Source organism: Myotis brandtii, unplaced genomic scaffold (assembly GCF_000412655.1).
Source record: "Myotis brandtii unplaced genomic scaffold, ASM41265v1 scaffold182, whole genome shotgun sequence".
Classification (NCBI taxonomy): domain Eukaryota; kingdom Metazoa; phylum Chordata; class Mammalia; order Chiroptera; family Vespertilionidae; genus Myotis; species Myotis brandtii.
Genome location: NW_005356751.1, coordinates 3,965,339 through 3,986,437, shown reverse-complemented (window position 1 = coordinate 3,986,437; position 21,099 = coordinate 3,965,339). Strand labels below are relative to the sequence as shown.

Below are 21,099 nucleotides of genomic sequence, written 5' to 3'. Positions count from 1 at the left end.
GTGGGGGATGGAGGGAAAGCAAAGATGAGAGACATAAGTAAAATCAGAGTGTCTAGGAAAAATTAAAGGGAAGATATCCTAAAACTTCCAGGAAATCTCCACCAATGAAGCAAAGGAAAAAAAAAAGCCTCCATTATTCTGTGAGCAACAAACCAAACTGAATTGGGGTCTCAGACAATTCGCTCATATGATTGCAAAGACAGACAGAAACTCCCGGAGTGGAGAGGGCTCCCCTGAGGGCTCCCAGATTGGAGAGGGTGCAGGTCAGCCTGAGGGACCCACCCCCAGTGCACGAATCTTTGTGCACCGGGCCCCTAGTTAAGATATATAACAAAGCCACAGTAATTAGTATATAGTAATTAATATACTGGTATAGAACAGACAAATAAGCCATCAGAAAAAGTATTCATGTATATAAAAGGCTCAGAAACAGACTCATATATATATAGAGAGTCTAAAAGAAAAGTCTAACATGCAAAGTCTAGAATTAGCAATTGCAAGTAATGTCAATGAGAAAGGAGGGATGAGACATTTAAAGAAACGAAACTAATGTGAATTGTGAAGACAGCTTATTGATACAGTCAGTTTTTAAAAGAACACATAAAAGGATGTTTGGATAATATTGACTATTATCAAAGGACTGGAAAAAACTGTTTACAGAATTAAAAATGTATACAAAAGTCAGGCTATTGGATAGCAACATAACTAAAGGTAAACTAGAAGAGGGATATAAAGGTGTGAGCAGAGTGTTAGATAACACTTTCAGACTCCCCCTACCTCATATAAAATGTAAATTTCAAGTTGAATAAATATTTTATTATATAAATAAAACAATAAAGCTGATAGAAGATAATGTAGTAGAAGCTGGATAGAGAAGAGAAAAATTTAATCCAAAGCAAATAGAAGGAAGATATACTAAAGATAAAAATGGAAATCAATGAAATAGAAAATAAAAAACAATAGAGAAAATAAAACCAAAACTTAGGTACTTTGAAAAGATCAATTAAGCTTAATAAATCTTGATGAACACCGATCAAGAAAAGAAACGAGAAGACAGAAAATACCAATAACAAGAAAGAGAGAAGGCATCCTTCAGGCAATAAGAGGATAATAAAGGAATATTATGGGACATTTCATGTAGACTCTAAGTGAATAAAGCACAATCCTACTAAATTTTTCGGTAAATTGCACTGCCAAAGAAACCACAGCCTCTTCTGGTCTGGCTGTTTGGCCTCTTGAGCAAACTCCAATCTCTTGAGCCCATGCCAACAGGAATAGGCTGTGAAAGTTGTGAAGCTCCCAAGAAAGACACATTCTCCAGCATCTCCTTTCAATGTACACACGGAGGATGATGGCAGAAACATCCCGGAAGGCACAGGTCCAGCCCGCAGATAACAACAGGCGAGGAGTCCTTTCCTAAAGCAGAACCAGAGTCCAGGCAGATCATCATGTCCCACCTCCAGCTCAGGGAGCCTGCACATCACCCCTGGCAGGATGAGGCAGTCACTAGAACCAATGGCCGCGGTGTGTTTTGCGTGCTTCCCTTTTGTAAGTGTGGGTTTGTACTGCGGTTATCTTATTCCAGTTCCACCAGCAATTTTGGTTGTGCAGGAGGGCAGACAACTTGGCAACTATAAGAATCCCTACCCAATCTTGATCGAGGGGACTCATGCCACCCAGATGTCATGGACTTTTAAGCTGCATGCTCTAACCGGATGGGGTATTTTCAAAGTCTTCCTTTGGGAGAGGGCAAATGGGTTCTATGTGAAGAGAGCTCACTGGGGTGGCAGAAAGGTAGCAGGGAGAGTTGTTCACCAATGCCTCTCCTCCCTTTCATTACATGCTGGTTTTAGCTGGGCACATGGCCACCCAGCTAGAGTAACATTGTTAGCCGCTTTGAAGCTGGGTATGGCCACATGACCGAGTCCCACAAATAGCAGGTGGGGAGAAATGATGCCTGCTCTTCTGAGTCACGTCCTTTAAAGGAATGTATGTGCATGTATGCCTCTTGCCTTTCTCTGCCCACTGGCTGAATACAGATATGATGGTGACTGGCCAAGCAGCCACCTTAGACCAGAGAGTGAAGCCAGGTGTTAAGAATGACAAACTTCCTATCAGACCTGAACCACCAATTTGGGGCGCCCTGATGTTATGCTTGAGAGCTATTAGGTCATTTTCTCATTTTACTGAGCTAATCAGTGAGCGTTTGTACGAATAAGGGAGGCTAAGGATGCCTCAAGAACCTAGAAAGAAATAGGAGGAAACATTAGGGGAGAAAGGTTAAAAGGTGTATTTAAGATATTTTGCAGAAAAGTATGTCCTAAGTTATCCCTACTCCATCTCTACTAAATTTTCTTAAGTCAACATTATTTATATTTTTGGAGTTGGATTTAAATTTTTGGAGGGAGTAACGATAAGATGAAATGAACCTGGAGGGAGTAGCAAGAAGCCCAGGAGGGCTATGGTACAACCAATCCTAATGGGAATAAAGAGTAAGAGAGTACTAGAGGCCTAAATTATTAAAACTGTTGCTTCCAAGGCAGAGAGAGGGGGAAAGGATGAATAAAGAAGGCTGGAGTCAGCGAGAACACATGTGACATTACTATTTTGGATATAGCAGGACTTATTTACTTTCCACCAATGTCAGGAATGATGTTATGGATTAATTTTGCTTTTTCACATTATAAAATTGTTTATGATAAAAGGCAAAGTTTCTTTGCTTGAGTTGTGAGCATTTTTAACATTAAAGACTTGGTTATAAAGGCACTGCAGTTGAGAATCAAGGACTAGGTCAGATCACCTGACTAAGGCCATATTTCTAATAATAGGTTGCTGCTCTGAACAGCCCATGACGTGGAAGCTACCAATGTAAAGTCTTATAAAGTGACTTTTAAAATCTGAGGTCCACAAACTTGTTTTCAAAAAGCGGTGCCTCTAACAAATATTACCTTATCCAAACAGGATACTCTCCAGTGTAGCTAAGTTCACTGCAGGAATCTGCATTCACTGCATATCCCATTACGCAGGGCACAAACTTCCCCCTGTGATGGATGTGGAGATACACGACCCAGATCCCCCTTCAGGGAAGGACCAAGAGCCCCAGGTGTCAGCAGCCAGCCTCCAGCCAACCATCCCCGCAGGGTCTGCCTCAGCTGCAGGGAGCTGTCCTACCCTCAGGCAAGCCCTCATGTGGCCCACGTCCAAAGACTGAGAGATAAGTGGGGCCAATGTGGGCCACTCTCACAGGCCTATAAGCTCTCTGCAGGGTTGGCTGAGGCTTTGCCAATCCCTCCCAGCCCCAGCCTGCTTCCTGCCCCTCCCTTCCAGATAACTGATCCCAATAAAGACCCTGCATGACAAGCCCCATCTCAGTGTCTGCTTCCAGAGAACCAAGCCAGCAGGGATGTTTGGGAGCCAAGAGTGATCTTGGAAAGCTTGTAAGAAGACGGCCCATTCGCCACCTGTCCGGCCATGAGGACGTCTGTTTCTTAGTCTAGAGCGGTGGTTGGCAAACTGCGGCTTGCGAGCCACATGGGCTCTTTGGCCCCTTGGGTGTGGCTCTTCCTAAGCGTTAGGAGTACCCTAATTAAGTTAATAACAATGTACCTACCTATATAGTTTAAGTTTAAAAAATTTGGCTCTCAAAAGAAATTTCAATCATTGTGCTGTTGATATTTGGCTCTGTTGACTAATGAGTTTGCCGACCACTGCCCTATACAATGGAGGTCATTCTAGTGAATAATTTTCATGGCAACTTGCTATTGTGTTTTGGGGGCTTGTTGTTTTCTCCTCTGCCACTTGTTAAGACTGTAAAATGGGTAGAACAGTGAAAGAACAGGAAATTCTGTTTCTTTGTTATGGGGTGGGGCCACAACATTAGTAACAAAGAAACAGAATTTCTGGAGGATGAGGCCCAGAAATCAGGATTTTAAAAAGATGCCCAGGTGATTCTAATGTGCAGCCAAGGTTGAGAACCACTGGTCTAGAGAGTTCAGGTGATCTGGTTAAGCCAAGGCTCTGCAAAGTCTCCATTTACATTTCATCTGGCCACCTGGCCACGCCAGCTGTGCAGTTCCCTTGGCCGTTCGGGAAAGGCCTCCGGGGCCAGTGAAAGGACCTGCTCAGCAGCGTGTTCTCCATCCTTGGAATGAACCAGATTTGACACCAAGCCAATCTCTGAACCCAACATGCGTCAACGTTTTATGAGAAGCATGTTTTGTTTATTTTTCAGTTGATTGTATGCTTTTGGCTTGTTTTTGCTTTTATTTATTTACTAGAGGCCCGATGCACGAAATTCGTGCAAAGGACTCGGCCCTCGCAGCCCCGGCTTTGTCTGGAAGGTCGTCTGGATGGTTGTTCGGCTGTTTGGCTGTCCGGTCTAATTAGCATATTATGCTTTTTTATTATAGATATTCCTGTTTCTGCATTTAGCCCTGGAAGCAATTGGCAAGAAAGTGATGTATTTTAAGATTAAGTAAAGTCTTAGTGTTTTTACTCACAGTATACAGTTTTAAAAAGGAGCCATCTTATTTTAGTGCTGAATAGATAACTTACTAAGGGGTTGTGAAAAGAGTAAAATTAACATCATCAATAAACAGAACCGAAGTCATGGCCATTGTTTCTCATGCAAACAAACAAATTCAAAATTATCTCCTGGCTTTGACCATCCTCCCTTCAGCAAGAGCTCATAGCAAAATTGAAAGTATGTGAAAAGATGATTTAAACCTCACTTCCTCAAGAGAGCCTTCTCTGACCTTCTCAGACCAGGCTCAGTCTCTCTGCTTTCCTAGCAGTTTGTACTTCCCCTCTGAAGCCCGTATCACAAAGTCCCCACATTTTGAAATCCATTATCTCCACAAAATTCTGTTAATAACTATGTTATTATCTGTTATTGTGGTGAGGAGCTGAGGTCAGAAAGAATCCTTTTAGCTTCCTGAAAATGAGACCAAGGAAATAGCCTTCTTTCATGTGAGACAGTGTAGTGAGCTCAATAGTAACCCCAAAAGATTAGGTTCAAGTCCTAACCCCCCATACCGGTGACTGTGACCTCATTTGGGAAAAGGGTCTTTGCAGATGTCATTGATGTTCTCGAGATGAGCTCTTTCTGGGTTTAGGTGGGCCCTAAATTCAGAAGCTGCTGTCTTATAAGAGAGAGGAAGAGGGAGATCTGAGAGGCAGGGTGAAGGCCAGGTGAAGACTGAGGTGAAGACAAGCCAAGGAACTAGGAGAGGCCTGGGACAGATTCTTCTCCAGAGCTTTCAGAAGGCACCAACCCAGCTAACATGTTCATTTAGGATTCCTGGCCCCCAGAACTGTGAAACAATGAATTTCTGTTGTGTTAAGACACCCAGTTTGCAGCAATTTGTTACAGCACCTCCAGGAGACTAATACAGACAGAAAATAGCCACTTACTTTCACGGTGCCACAGGCTCCCCAGCAGCTGGGCGGAGCTTGGATTCCGGGCAGAGCCCAGTGCGCTGTGAAGAGCCTGCGTGTTGATGTAGCAGGGGTCGTCGAAGAGATCCACTCGACACGTGTGCTTCATTAACGCGGTGTCCCTTTGGGACGGCACTGCTCTCTCGTGGGCATTACCTGTAGTGATTAGTTGAGATCAGTGTATCATGTTCTGCTTTGCAAACAATAAATGAAATCATATTAGAGTCTAGAATTGATAGGAAGCCAAAAGCCACCCTCATCCCCTACAAGGATTGAATATTGACCAGTAGAAATAAGATAAGCTCTGGTCTTTGAGGAAAAGCTCCCTCTCGTTGGTCTCCCTGCCCCACGGCTTCAAACAGACAGAAAAGGAGCAGGAAGATCCCAGAGAACAGCCCGGCAGGAAAAGGGCCGACTGTCCAGCAAACAGACCAACCGGCAGACAACATTGCTCAGAGCTGCAGTCCAGAACCAAGAAAACACACGTGCCACATGGAACCTGAATACCAATTATTCAAACTCCTTTTCCAAAAACTCATTCCTTGATTTAAAATGATTTAGAGTGGGAAGCCTCTCTTCTCTCTATGCTCAGTTTTGTTCTGCCCAGCTCAGCCTTGCAGCAAGGACTGGTGTTTCCGCTGTTTTTTTTATCAGAAAGGACTCACCCCTCAGGCCATCTCCTCCACCTCCCTGACTCCATCCTCTCCTCTCCATTCTATTCTGCACATTATGGCCCAAATGACCTTTTTAGAACTGAAAATCTCATCATATTTCTCAGAGGCTCAAAACCCTTTAATTCCTTCCATTGTATCTTCAGATTAAGCTCAAAGTCTTCAACAAGCCCGTGGCCCTGCTCCTGGCCACCCAGCTTCCCTTGTAACCCCTCTTGTCCCGCCTGGGTTCACGTTGGCCTTCTCGCAGTATGATCCCCACCGCAAGGCCATCTTCTGATTGACATGCTCTTCTCTCCCCTTCTCCATCATCCTCATCCTTCAGGTGTCAGTTCAAACCTCACTTTCTCAAGAGAGCCTTTGCTGACCTTCTCAGATGAGGCTCAGTCTCTGCTTTCCTAGCAGTTTGTACTTGGCCTTTGAAGCCCGTATCACAAGAATAATATATTTTGCCCTGGCCAGTTTTGCTCAGTGGATAGAGCGTCAGCCTGCGGATTGAGGGGTCCCGGGTTCAATTCCGGTCAAGGGCATGTACCTTGGTTGCGGGCACATCCCCAGGGGGAGGTGTGCAGGAGACAGCTGATCGATGTTTCTCTCATCGATGTTTCTAACTCTCTATCCCTCTCCCTTCCTCTCTGTAAAAAATCAATAAAATATATATATTTTTTAAAAAGAGTAATATATTTTTTTTTTTCTAACTGGTTTGGCTCAGTGGATAGAGCATCAGCCTGCGGACTGAAGGGTCCCAGGTTCGATTCAGGTCAAGGGCATATACCTTGGTTGTGAGCACATCCCCAGGGGGAGGTGTGCAGGAGACAGCTGATCGATGTTTCTCTCATCGATGTTTCTAACTCTCTATCCCTCTCCCTTCCTCTCTGTAAAAAATCAATAAAATATATATATTTTTTAAAAAGAGTAATATATTTTGTTGCTTATTATTTTTTAAGGTGTTTACTACATCTGAACTGCATGTTCCATGAGGACAGGGATCCTGTCTGTCTTGTTCACGGCTGCTACTCCTGCTCCTAGCACATGCCGGGCACATAAAATGACATCAACAGCAGTTACTGGATGAATGGATATTAGCACCATCGTTCACTACCTGATGGCAGGTAGTTCAAGTACTTTGTACCATCCAGATGGTTCTGTCTTGAGAATGCCAGGATGGAATTTTTTTTGCTTTGCTATTGAAACCAGTACATTTATAGTTTTTGGCCACATGTGCTACGAGATCACCAAGACGCACATGAAGTGGTGACAGTGGCATTCCATCATCCCACCATAAAACAACATCAATCCTTCTATTGTTTCAGTCATTAAACCCCTTCCATGTGGTCCAAAAGGGAGCAACTTCATATTGGACTTCACATCATGGTGAATAGCTGTATGACGTAATGCAAAGCATGGAAACCCAAGAGTGCACCGACTCAGGGAAGCCCAACCGGAAGACAACAGCTCTTAATACCTGCTCCTCCTTTACACCTTGTCTGTCTATCGGTGTCACATGTCACCTTGTGCCATGTCATGTTCTATACATGGGCGACCCTGAGGGAGGAGTGGGATTTCTAGAGGGAGAGGTTGGCAAGGCACCTCATTTGTTTACAGCACATGAATTTGCATCTGCTTGGTGAAGTGGATTTATGAAGTGTGTTAACTCGTTTAATCTACACAAATGCTTAAATGGCTAAAAGATCACTGCAAATAAATCAAGAATTGAAGATTATTCTTTTTAGTACAAGCTCCTCCTTGGCTGCATTAGAGCTTATAAGAGTAATATAATTAAATGCAAAGTTTAATCTACCAAAAGTTAGAATTATTGAGATTTGAAATGTGGATTTATGTCAATTTTATTGATCAATAAATGCTTTAAATGTATATTTGGCCTTGAGATATTATTTAATGACAGTATTCAGCTAATGTAATTAGCAAGACATTTTTAGAAAATGTTTATCATTAACTCTAACTTCGAAAATTTCTATTTTTGTGTGTTTTATTATACATGCATAATATATTAGTATATGTGTCGACAACTTATATGTGATTAAATTACCATTTATTTAGGAGTGCCCGCTCATAAAAATTTACTGAAAGTGGAATATGATCAAAAGTGTTTGCAAGCAGTGTGCTTCTGAATGAACAGGGACCTGACTTCAGATCCCTGTGTTATTGCTTACTATTTGTGTGGCGTGAGGCATGCCACTTAACCTCTCCAAGTATCAGTTTTGTAAAATGGGGGGTGCCTCGCTTAAAATATAGCTGTGAGGATTAAATGAAAGAATGTGGCCGAGACCCTCACTGAGCATAGAGCCTGCCTCCTAGTAGGCATTCAATAGACAGTGATGGCAAACCTTTTGAGCTCGGCGTGTCAGCATTTTGAAAAACCCTAACTTAACTCTGGTGCCATGTCACATATAGAAATTTTTTGATATTTGCAACCATAGTAAAACAAAGATATATATTTTTTAAAAGCTTCTCTTTTTTCTTTTTTTATACATTTTATTGATTTTCTACAGAGAGGAGGGGAGAGGGATAGAGAGTCAGAAACATCGATGAGAGAGAAACATCGATCAGCTGCCTCCTGCACACCCCCCACTGGGGATGCGCCCGCAATCAAGGTACATGCCCTTGACCAGAATTGAACCTGGGACCCTTGAGTCCGCAGGCTGACGCTCCATCCGCTGAGCCAAACTGGTTAGGGCAAGACTTATATTTTTGGTATTTATTTTATATATTTAAATGCCATTTAATAAAGAAAAATCAACCAAAAAAATGAGTTCGAGTGTCACCTCTGACACGCGTGTCATAGGTTCGCCATCACTGCAATAGGAGGTTCCCATCAATGCTCAGGGTGTATTTATTCATTGATACTGGGCCTCTGCACACAGTGCTTAGTTCCTGCTGTAATAGCCACCCCATTCCTTTCTTTTTTTTTAAAAAAAAATACATTTTTATTTATTTCAGAGAGGAAGGCAGAGGGAGAGAGAGAGATAGAAACCTCAATGATGAGAGAGAATCATTGACTGGATGCCTCCTGCACGCCCTCTACTGGGGATGGAGTCCACAACCCAGGCATGTGCCTTGACCAGGAATCGAACTGTGACTTCCTGATTCATAAGTCAATGCTTAACCACTGAGCCACGCTGGCTGGGCCCCATCCCTTTCTTGACCTAACTTCCATTTATCCAGTAAGATTCTTCTCTGAATCCACCTCCTTTAGGAAACCTTCCGTAAGTTCCTCCCTTCCCCAGGCTGGGTCAGGAAGGTGCCACTCTCTGATACACTGAAGGCGTCTGCTTACTTGTCTGTCTTCCCCTTGAGACTATAAATTCCTTGAGTCCTTGAGGAGAGACTAGAATCCACTTATCGGTGTACCTTCTGCATCTTCAATGTCTGGTCGAAAGCAGATGCTCAAAAGAAAAATGTCAGCTGAATGAGCAGATGACTGAGTGTCGACCCAGGCTGACCGCACCATGATCTAAAGACCCAGAGCCGGCCTTCGGCACAGGGCGCGCTGGCACGCGCTGATCACACCAAGTCTGCCATCCCACAGGCTGGCACAAAAGCGCCCATGTCCACACCCAGTCTCTCCTGAAAACTACCATTCCTTTTTTTTATTTCAAGTGTGCCATTATATTTAAGTCAGCAATGTTGTCTTAAATTTTAAAAAAAAAGATATCTCACCCTTTACCCAAATTTAAAATCTTTTTAGGGAGAAGCATGTGGCTGATGAGAGCTTACCCACACCTGCCAGCCGCTATGCAGGCCAAAAGTCCTTTGTGCCAAGTACGACTGAGAACCACCCAACCAGCCCAAGAGGCGGTTTCTGGCACAATATACTAGTAAGTACATACACAGTGTGTACGCTGTAAGTACCAACGTTTATAAGTAGGGTTTGTGGGAATTTAATGTCTTTTTGATTAAAAATATCAACATTCCCATTTTAAATTGAAGGTTGGGGGAACATTATTCTATTTTGCTAACTATTTCTTTCCATAAGGGAATTTATTATTAAGGATAGGGATATTTTATACATCTGGCAATAAATACAATTAACTCCTTCAACAACCAGAAGCCTATTGCAGTATTTATAATACACTGGGATTCAAGTTTTAAGTCAATATTTGAATAAATCAATGTCTTGGGAGGAAAAAGCCAAACCTTATTGAAAATATTTGTATAGGCGTCTCCCAAATGCTTATGTATGAATCTCTGGGAAAAGCCATAAAAATGTCTATTTGCTATTCTGGCAACTGCTATTAATTTGCTCACTGGTCAAGAATTTCAGATCACTTTTTAACATATGACCAACTCAGGCCCCAAGGTGGGAACACCTGATTCCTGTGTGTCTGTGGATGAAAGGATACCGAGTTAGGGACGTCCTTCCTGCCACAATGGGAAGAACCACACCTGTCGTGGCCCCTGGAGCAGGGCTGACTCTTTCTAGCCCCATGGTCTCAGTGGCTGAGGTCTGGGGAAGTAGCTGCCTAGTGTTCTGGTTCCCACTGGAAGTAAGGAACTTGCTTTTTAAAAGAAACAATGTTATAGCTCGGTGCTTGACCCATAGGACAGTAAAGAGGCATTGAGTGAATTGTTGAAGAAATCCTATATAATAAAAGCCTAATATGCTAAGTGTCTGGTCATCCGTTCAACCAATCAAAGCATAATATGCTAATGATATGCTAAGGCTGTTCAACTGCTCGCTATGATGTGCACTGACCACCAGGGGGCAGACGCTGCGATTGGTAAATTAGCTTGCTGCTGGGGTCCGGCCGATTGGGACTGCGATTGGGACTGAGTGAGATGGGCCAGACACGCCCTGGAGCCCTCCCGTGATCCCTCCCCAGCTGGCCAACCTCCCATGTTCCTCCCTGGCCTGTATCGTGCACCAGTGGGGTCCCTTGGCCTGGCCTGCACCCTCTCGCAATCCGGGACCCCTCAGGGGATGTCAGAGAGCCAGATTTGGCCTGATAGCGGAACAACCATTCACTATGACGTGCACTGACCATCAGGGGGCAGACGCTCAATGCAGAAGTTGCCCCCTGGTGGTCAGTGTGCTTCCACAGGGGGAGCACCGCTCAGCCAGAAGCTGGGCTCATGGCTGGTGAGAGCCTCTCCCATCTCCGCAGCAGTGCTAAGGATGTCCGACTGATGGCTTACTCGGCCTAAGCCATCAGTCAGACATCCCCCAAGGTCTCCTGGACTGCAAGAGGACGCAGGCCAGGCTGAGGGACTCCCCCTACCCCCCCCCCAGTGCACAAATTTCATGCACCGGGCCTCTAGTGAAGACTATAAAATGAGATCAAGGCAGAGCGTGGAGACAGTTTCAGGGAGCTACAGCACAGGTGGAAAATGGGGTGGAAAATGGGGTCCTTAGGTGAGGGGTTTCCAGAGAAAAGGAAAGGAGGAAGGGAGGGAGCAATTATAGCTTACAGGGAGCATAGTTTTATTTATTTTTTCCACCCAAGGATATTTTTTCCCATTGATTTTTAGAGAGAGTGGAAGGAAGGGGGAGAGACATAGAGATAGAAACATCTATGTGAGAGAGACACGCACCCCAACCAGAGCCAGGGATGGAGCCTGCAACCAAGGTACATGTCCTTGACTGGAATTGAACCTGAACCCTTCAGTCCATGGGCCGATGCTCTATCCACTAAGCAAAACTGGTTGGAGCAGGGAGCATAGTTTTAAAAAGACATTTACCATTCATCTAATTTGTTTTAGTCAGATCATTAAGAATTCCTTTAAAAATTTAAATAACTTTAAAGAATAGCATGAAATTTTAATTTCTACCAAAAGAAGCCATGCTTTTGAAGAATTTTAATTACTGCATTACTCACTACTCCTATTATTTTTTCAGGTTGGAGGAAGGTGGTAATCATAGCTGTACCCCAAACAATAAATCCTCATGCTTTCCCCACTGCATAAAAATAATAAAATTAATAGATTACATTGGCATAATTCCATCAGAAATACCAAAGCATCCTTGGGAGTGACTACCTTCTACAGGACAAGTTCCTGCTAATTTCCTTAGCATCCCTACGTCTGGTCATCCAGCTCTACCCTCCCCTGTATTACTTTCACTGTCCAGTTATCTCCCCCTGTAAAGCTGCAAAACTTTCCTTCCCAAATGAGTACATAAATGGATAAATACTTTCAACCATTTATAAGAATGAAACGACGACCTGTCAGTATACCTTGTTTTTATGAAAATAGTTTCCAATCTGAGAGTGGATGCCCTGCACCTGTGCTGTGGAAAAGCTGTGCCCTATGTCAATAACCACAAGCAGTCATCAGCCATTTAACACCCCGACAAGTCTGGGGTGGGTGGGACCGGGATCAGGACTCACATTTCAGATTGCTCTTTGTTCCCTTTGCCAAGCAGAAATAAAGGTTTTCTCTTAATCCTGGTGGACTTGACAAGCACTCATTTTCACATTCGCCTACTGCCTGACCTTTGAAGTGGGAGTCGGAGAAAGCACCTTTCCAGTGCGAGCCTCTGTGTCAGAGCAGTGAGAGCCCCCGTGAGGGAGGAGGACAGTGCGGCAGAGGGAGAAACACGAGCCTCCCCAGGGACCCGCCTGCGGCCTCCTGGGTCTCTCAGAACGCGGAGGCCTGTAGCCCAGGCAGTATGTGTTCAGAATATGCACCTGCCTTTCCCATCAAGTGTTACAGCAAGGTCCACACATGACCACGTGACATAAAGGAGTAGGGAGAGTGGCCGATGGGGAAGGGCGACTGTACCTACCGATTGCCCTGCTTTGCTCCAAACAGTTCTCATAGACGCTGCTGCACTCGGAGTTCCCAGGCTGCAGGGACAACAGATCGTGAGACATTTACAATCACAGCATCGTTCCTGAACTTCCCCAAAATAAACTAAGCAGGAATAACACTCCCAGCAGACTACAGCAGACAACTTCACCTTCTGATACAGGAAGTGCCTGGCAGGTGAAAAAAGGAAACTGGGGCTTGGGGTGAGGAGTGTAGACTCCTTTCCACAGTGCGTTGTTGGGAGCTGCAGAGACAGGGGTGAGGGTCGTCACAGCTGCCACCACCAGGCGCACCCTGAGGGCACGGCTTCTGCTGAGAGGTCACATTCCAGGACTCAGGCCAAGGCTCAGCGAGAAGGTGTGATTTCCAGGACACTTGTCTAAACACCGGCCACTTGGCAAACCTCTATCTAACCGTGAATGGCAGACTGGGGCTGGTGCCAGGCTCACTTTCATCCTTAAACATCTCGTGCTCGCTTCATAATGGGATGGGATCCAGGGATGCCTTCGAGAAGGGGTGTCTGTGCTTTAGGAAGACAACCCAGCCGTTTCGTGCGGGAGCGTTTGGGGGCATGAAATTAGAGATAAAGAAGGGGCTTTCAGAATCATCCGGGCAAGTGAGGACCAGAACTTAGAAAGATGCGCTAGGACTGGAAAAGGTTGGGTATATTCAAAAGACATAGAATCCTAGGTCTCTAAGATGAGTTGCTATAGGGCTCACTGTGTGAGGAAAACAAAAAACTGTAGACTATTGAAAGAGTGGCAATGCCATTCTCTAACATGAGTAAATCAGTAGAGGACTCTGGTTTGGAGTCCAGGAGAAAACGCTCAGTTCAGTCTTGATATAAACAAGCAACTTCATGCCTGTGGCATCACAGCCGAGGGAGGTAAGAGCTGGGAGAAGAGGCTGGAGGACTACACACATAGGTGTCAGGCCACAGGAGAAACTGGGCCAGGGCAGCGCATTGGAGAGTGCCTCCCTGGTGGTGAGGCAGGAGCTTGGCTTCCCAGGGGAGGGGATGCAAGAATACAAGACAGAAAAAGAAAAGATGCAACTTACTTTGAAATGCTTCAAAAATAAGATGGATGGATGGGTGGAGAATAGATGGCTACATAGGATGACAGAGCAAATATAATAAAATGTTAATTGTAGAATCTAGATGGTGAGTCTATGAGTGTTCGCCGTATAATTCTTTCAACTTTTCTGTATGTTTGAAAATATTCATAATAAAATTTGGAAAGCCAAACAAAAGAAAGAAAAACGGTAACTAGAGATGTGGGATCAGTATCACACAATGGAAATGTTTTAGAAGCTAACAGACGAGGTCTAAGAAAACACGAGGCAGCCAACAGGTATCAAATGCTGGAGACAAATTCAGAATACTGGAGAAGGAAGTAGATTTAGCAATTAAACCACTGGTGACTAAAAAAAAAAAAGGTGACTACTGTAAAAGTGATTTCTCTCAAGTTGTCAAGTGGAGTTCAGATCTTAAAAGTATAGGTAAAGATAGTTGTTTTTCTTTTTTTCTAGAAGTTTGTGGGTTAAAGAGGAGGAGGTGGGACATTATTTAGTTGGGTTGGAGGAGTCCAAGTTTATGTGCAGACAGAAGGAAAAGAACTGGTAGACAGAGAGAGAATACAGATCGAGACAGAGGTTGATGACAGAACAAGGGCACAGAGTTGGTAGGATGGGTGGGTGGGATCAGGAGCCCAAGGGAAAGACTAGCTGTGGAGATGGTAACTAAGGGAGAGAGGCAAGGAGAACGTAGGAAGACTTGGAGACGGGAGAGGGTGAAGTTGAGGATAATGTGTTGGACTGCCCTGGGGTTCCAGTGAAGTGAGATGTGAGGTCAGCTGCTGAGGCTGAGGTTGGGAATTGGAGTAAAAATGATCTACTCCAGGCCCTGTCAATGATTCACTCTCTGGCTCAGTACTGAGGAAGATGATACTTTCTCTAAATTAGCATTTGGAAACCCGCAAATTAAACTCTCTAGTGATAAGGACAGAATCACTTTGCTAGTTCCAATCATAATAAAACGTTACTTACCAAATAGCACAACTTTTCACACCGTATGGGGCAGTAAGCCATCTGTTCTGTGGCTTGAACTCTGACCCGCACGTCTGAAACACCACCCATGGGTGGCTGCTTTCCTGGTATTTCATTGTAATACTCATGATCGTCTCTCTCGTCCGCATGGCCGTCAATATGGACCTCCTCACTGTAAGGCAAAAAAGAATCCCCAAGAGGCTGGGCGGGAATTCAAATGCTGTAGGGGATGCAGATGGGTCAGAACAACGCAAATCATCCTGAAAAAACGCTGCATTCATGTTGTAATTTTACAGATGTGCTTAAACGATGTCAAACATCTGGATGGAAGCAACCAGATGGCTGAGTTGTTTAGATTTCCATGGACAATTAAAGTGGGATAAGCCAACCAAAGTGACAAGGGTGATGCTTTTATGTCTCCCTTCCAGCCCAGGAATTATATATATATATATGAACTCCCTGAATGTAAGACCTTTTTGTCAATGGTATATAAAAATACAAAGTTTTCCCGGGTACCTCCAGCATGCTTTGTACCATTTCACAAATGCTTTGCTCAAAGGAAATGTAGATATTGGGCAGAGGGCCTGGCCCAGTTTAGTAAACCAAGAGGAAAATAATTAAAAAGCTCTGGCCAGCTACCTTGTCTGCATAAGGCTGCAGAAGTATGTGGGATTCATAAATAAATATCAGAACCATATGTGGCAAGAGGGTAGATTGATGTAAACATGCATTGTTTTTAAAAATGAAACAGGGCAAGAAAACAAATGTACTTTCCTTCCAAATTGGAATTAGTAAAAGTTTCTTATGGAAAAGAATAAATCAAGTCCTTTTGGATTGAACCGATTCCACTGACAACACACACAGTTTTGTTGGGCTCCTTACATGTCAACACAGTGACAGCACTACGGCTGTAAGAGCTACCCTGGGAGAAATTCAACATCTGCACCTTCTGGTAACCATCTCTCCTTTGCTGCCCTCAACCACCTCATAAAGGGTGAGCTCCAAACAAAGTGTTTGTTGATACCCAAAATGACAAATTAGGGGGAGAGATGCATTTAAAAGTGCCCAAGAGTTTTGTTTCTCAGGTGTGAATTCTGCGAGCCAGGGGCCTCACCGCATTCACATTCCACCGGCCTGAACGCATTCGGCTTTCACTGCAGCCTTTCTGTGCCTGAGACAGAACAACCAGACCCTTGCTTGGGTCACGGTGTATGTCACCCCAGCCACCATTTAGCTGGAGCTGACCTATTTACACTGCAAACCAACAATCCAACAGGAATTCCTGCAATAGACACTTGACTCTTACTATTTTGCTCTTCTTTCTCAATGTATTTGGTTTTTACTGATATGCTAGGGGTTTGGGGTTGAAATAAATCTGAGAAATCTGCTGATGTTTATTATTTTATGATGCTGCTTAATTAATTCATAGTGCTGTGTAACATCAGAGAAACATGGCTGATCCCTTCTCGCTTTTAGTTTCTTCTTTCATTTTGTTAGAAACCAAGGAGAAATATCTGGACAAATATGAATGGAAGAAAAACAGAAAATGTTACTAGTAGTTTGTACTGACACTGTGCCCATTTGTAAGAAAAAAAATTTACTAATTCCATTAGTCAATTTTAAAATGCCCTATTCATTTTAAAATGAAACAAAATATAGTAAGTCAAATAATTATAGAACTGTTGGCTGACCTTTCACAGGAAGTACTCAAAGAAGGATTTTTCAAATATTGTTTAAACCGGAGCTCAAAAGCCTGCCCTATGGTAGTTATGACATCTTGGGCCATTCCGTTGCGGCATTCCAATATGTGGCAGGCTGCAAAAGGATATACAAAAAATTATGACAAATTTTCAATAAGAGAAGATTATGTAAAGTCAAAATATTTCCAGAATATGGCCTGGTAATTGAATAAACAGGAGGAGGTACAAGCTCTCTTCAGCTCTGAAGTGGTATAACAAGACCTCATATTTCATACGCATCCGAGAGCAGAAACATGAGGTTTGGAATTGGAGTAAATTTCAGTTCCCAACCTAGCCTCTCCTAATGAGATAGTCATGAACAAAAGTCTGACACTGCATAGTCTATATCTAAATATCTCAAAACACAAATTTAGGTCTCAAGGCAGGTATTTTGGGCTCACATTTTCATAAAAGTAGGACGATTTTGACGAATACTCAAGGTCAGTGTTAGCTCTGGAATTCAATACAGGAAAGGCTTCGGACAGCAATCCGCAGGGAAGATGGGGTTTTCAGCCTTGTCCTGGCATGGGATGCCACAGAAGATCGACCAAAGGTAACTTTCCAAACCTCCCCACCCCTCTCCCCCAAAAGAGATATGAACAACTAATGAAGACGAAGGCTTTAGGAATACCCCCTCCTCTAGCCAACCCTTTGCCCTGCTGCTGCCAGTGATGGTCCGGAATCCCCATCACTGAACCCTACGGAAAAACTTCCTCCAATAAACATCAGAATGAAGATTTTGTGAAGACGGCATTATTAGAATATATTACAAGTTTCAGTAGACACCTTCTCTGAGAAGCAGTTCCTGAGAAAGGCTAGTTTTCACAAGCAAATTAGAGAAGTCAGTCGTGAAGGGGGCCGCTGCCGGAATGCCACTAACAAAGGAGCCCATGTTCAGGGGCTGGAAATCACTCTCCCCTCCATCAAGAATACCATCCCAGCCTCGGTGGCGAGAGGTCGGCATCATGCTTAAGGCCTTGCAATATGAAGGTTTCATTGAATTTAAGGTTTCATAAGAATGGCTTAGAAAGAGTCCTAAGGAGAGAGGAGACCAAGATGGCGGCATAGGTAAACACCGGAGACTGCTGCCGCAAACAACCACTTCAAAAATACAACTAAAAGACGGAACGGACATCACCCAGAACCACAGGAAGGCTGGCTGAGGAGAGACTCTTCAACTAGAAGGAAAAATAACAGCACACCGAGGCTCAGAGGAGGCGCAGTGTGGAAAATACTCAGGTGCGGAGGTGCGCGCGCAAAGCGGGCTGGTGGCTGAGGGCGCGGTTGTCGTTTTCAATCAGAAGGGAGTCTCAGACTCTGAGCCCCAGATCTGGGCGAATCGCTGGGGACTCGGACTCAAACGGGAGAAGCGGGATTGTCAGGCATCAGTTGGAAGGTAGCTTTCGCTCCGAGGTTTGCAGCGGTTCCTGGGGTTCTGAGAAGCAGAGCCTCTGGGAACGGGACTGAGAGCGGCCATAACTGCTCCCTCCACCCGCCCTGTTGATCCCGCCCCGCCCAAACCCTGCGCAGAGCCATTTGCCGGATCGCCTCAGGCAAAGGCTAGATTAGCACCTCCCCAGAGGACAGAAGTTTTCCGAGGCAGACACAGCTGATTCACACAGCTAGTCGGCCTGGTGGTCAAATCCCTCTAGTATTAACTACAACAATCAAGGCTCAACGAGAACAAGACTGCACACAAAGACCGCTAGGGGGTGCACCAAGAAAGCATAAAAAATTCGGAGACAAAAAAACATGACAGAAATGGAGGATATAGAGCTAAAAAACGCAATTTTGAGGGCTTGCAATAAACTTTTGGAGAGCCTCACAAAAACTAATGAGACCCTCGATGCTATGATAAAGAAACAACTAGAAATTAAGCATACACGGTCGGAAATAAAGAATATTACACCCAATAGCAGACCAGAGGAGCGCAAGAATCAAGCCAAAGATTTGAAATGCGAAGAAGCAAAAAACACCCAACCGGAAAAGCAAAATGAAAAAGAATCCGAAAATGCGAAGATAGTGTAAGGAGCCTCTGGGACAGCTTCAAGCGTACCAACATCAGAATAATAGGGGTGCCAGAAGATGAGAGAGAGCAAGATATTGAAAACCTATTTGAAGAAATAATGGCAGAAAACTTCCCCCACCTGGTGAAAGAAATGGACTTACAGGTCCAAGAAGCGCAGAGAACCCCAAACAAAAGGAATCCAAAGAGGACCACACCAAGACATATCATAATTAAAATGCCAAGAGCAAAAGACAAAGAGAGAATCTTAAAAGCAGCAAGAGAAAGAGACTCAATTACCTACAAGGGAATACCCATACGACTGTCAGCTGATTTCTCAACAGAAACTTTGCAGGCCAGAAGGGAAAGGCAAGAAATATTCAAAGTGCTGAATACCAAGAACCTACAACCAAGAATACTTTATCCAGCAAAGCTATCATTCAGGATTGAAGGTCAGATAAAGAGCTTCACAGATAAGGAAAAGCTAAAGGAGTTCATCACCACTAAACCAGTATTATACGAAATGCTGAAAGGTATCCTTTAAGAGGAGGAAGAAGAAAAAGGTAAAGATACAAATTGTGAACAACAAACATGCATCTATCAACAAGTGAATCTAAGAATCAAGTGAATAAATAATCTGATTTACAGAATGAACTGGTGATTATAATGAATCAGGGACATAGAAAGGGAATGGACTGACTATTCTTGGCGGGGAAAGGGGAATGGGAGATGCGGGAAGAGACTGGACAAAAATCGTGCACCTATGGATGAGGACAGTGGGTCGGGAGTGAGGGCGGAGGGTGGGGCGGGAACTGGGAGGAGGGGAGTTATGGGGGGAAAAAAAGAGGAACAAATGTAACCTGAACAATAAAGATTTAATTAAAAAAAAAAGAAAGAAAAGAAAGAGTCCTAAGGATGACTCTTTCTAAGATAGAGGCAATGTCTCGTGAGAAATTTTTTAAGATATATATTGGTTAGTATAGCCGGAACAATTGAGGAAAAGCTTGATAATGGTTAAATGGGTACAGGAATGTTGTAAAAACTGTCAGCTGTTCTCTGAGAACAGGAAAGGATTGAGTGCATGGGGAATCGGGTTAGACACTGGGGGAGCATCGTGGGTCCTGGGAACCCTAAAACCAACCCTGGGAGAATGAGAGAATGACTAAAGGGGACACGGGAGGAGAGGAGAGATGCCTGACTTTATGGAAGGGCTTAACTGTGTTGACGTGGAAGCCGGATTTTATGCTTTGCAATGTCTTGGAATGAATGCTGAATTCACTTAAAGTAAGAGGCAACGCATTCACCTGTGTTTGAACTTGCAGAGTCTATAATAGTAGGTTATGGTAGAACCTACTACACTGGTGTTTCTTAGCGAAGTGTTGATAATCATGTCAAGAAATGTCAGATGTTGCCCTAGCCATTTTGGCTCAGTGGATAGAGCAGTGATGGCGAACCTATGACATGCGTGTCAGAGGTGACACGCGAACTCATTTTTTGGGTTGATTTCTCTTTGTTAAATGGCATTTAAATATATAAAATAAATATCAAAAATATAAGTCTTTGTTTTACTATGGTTGCAAATATCAAAAAATTTCTATATGTGACATGGCACCAGAGTTAAGTTAGGGTTTTTCAAAATGCTGACACACTGAGCCCAAAAGGTTCACCATCACTGGGATAGAGCATCGGCTTGAGGACTAAAAGGTCCCGGGTTCGATTCTGGTCAAGAGCACATGCCCAGGTTGCGGGCTTGATCCCCAGTGGGGGGCATGCAGGAGGCAGTCGATGAATGATTCTCTCTCATCATTGATGTTTCTATCTCTCTCTCCCTCTCCCTTTCTCTCTGAAATCAATAAAAATATATTTTTTAAAAAGAGAAATGTCAGATAATTGTCATTTTAGATTAGTTTGACATTTATTTAAAGGATTTATGTCTTTGAATACTTTTGGAAGGGATGGGGGGCAGGGTGCTATTACAAAATCAAACAACGCTCAGGTGTCAAATCCCCAAGAGTTATTGATCATTTCTTATAAAGTTGTCCCTTTAAAGAGCAACCTGGATCCTGAAGTAGACTAGGAGCTATTTACAATTTTGAAAACACAATTGAGAATATCTATAAATTTATATCCTTTCTACCAAAGGAAAACGTTTGATCTATCTTTAGACTGACATTTTATGGCCCCTTCTTTTTCTCTACAGTAGCTTCACATAGCGACCAATGCGTTTTGATGGAATAAATTCTGATTTCCCTGAATCACATCAATAATTCTACTGTGAGAAATTATCTCCACTTTTATTAAAATAAGACCTACAATGAGCCCCAATAGTGGGGTAGGTCCTTCCAGCATTGAGTGGTACAAGTGACTGCATGATCTTTGGGAAATGCTCTCCTCCTTCCTGGTCAGGCCTCACAGCCTCAAACCTACAAAGTCC

The 21,099-nt window shown here is 43.7% G+C and overlaps 1 protein-coding gene across 1 annotated transcript in view; it reads right to left on the bottom strand.

The window, feature by feature from the left end:
- Window positions 1-21,099, bottom strand: part of SHC4 (SHC (Src homology 2 domain containing) family, member 4) — a 115,560-nt gene that overhangs the window by 8,555 nt on the left and 85,906 nt on the right. The window contains exons 7-10 of the mRNA XM_005863973.2: window positions 16,613-16,736; window positions 14,922-15,093; window positions 12,853-12,913; window positions 5,413-5,592 (exon numbers count right to left, since the gene is read on the bottom strand). Coding sequence (XP_005864035.1) covers window positions 5,413-5,592; window positions 12,853-12,913; window positions 14,922-15,093; window positions 16,613-16,736 — 537 coding nt within the window. The remainder of the gene's footprint in view (window positions 1-5,412; window positions 5,593-12,852; window positions 12,914-14,921; window positions 15,094-16,612; window positions 16,737-21,099) is intronic.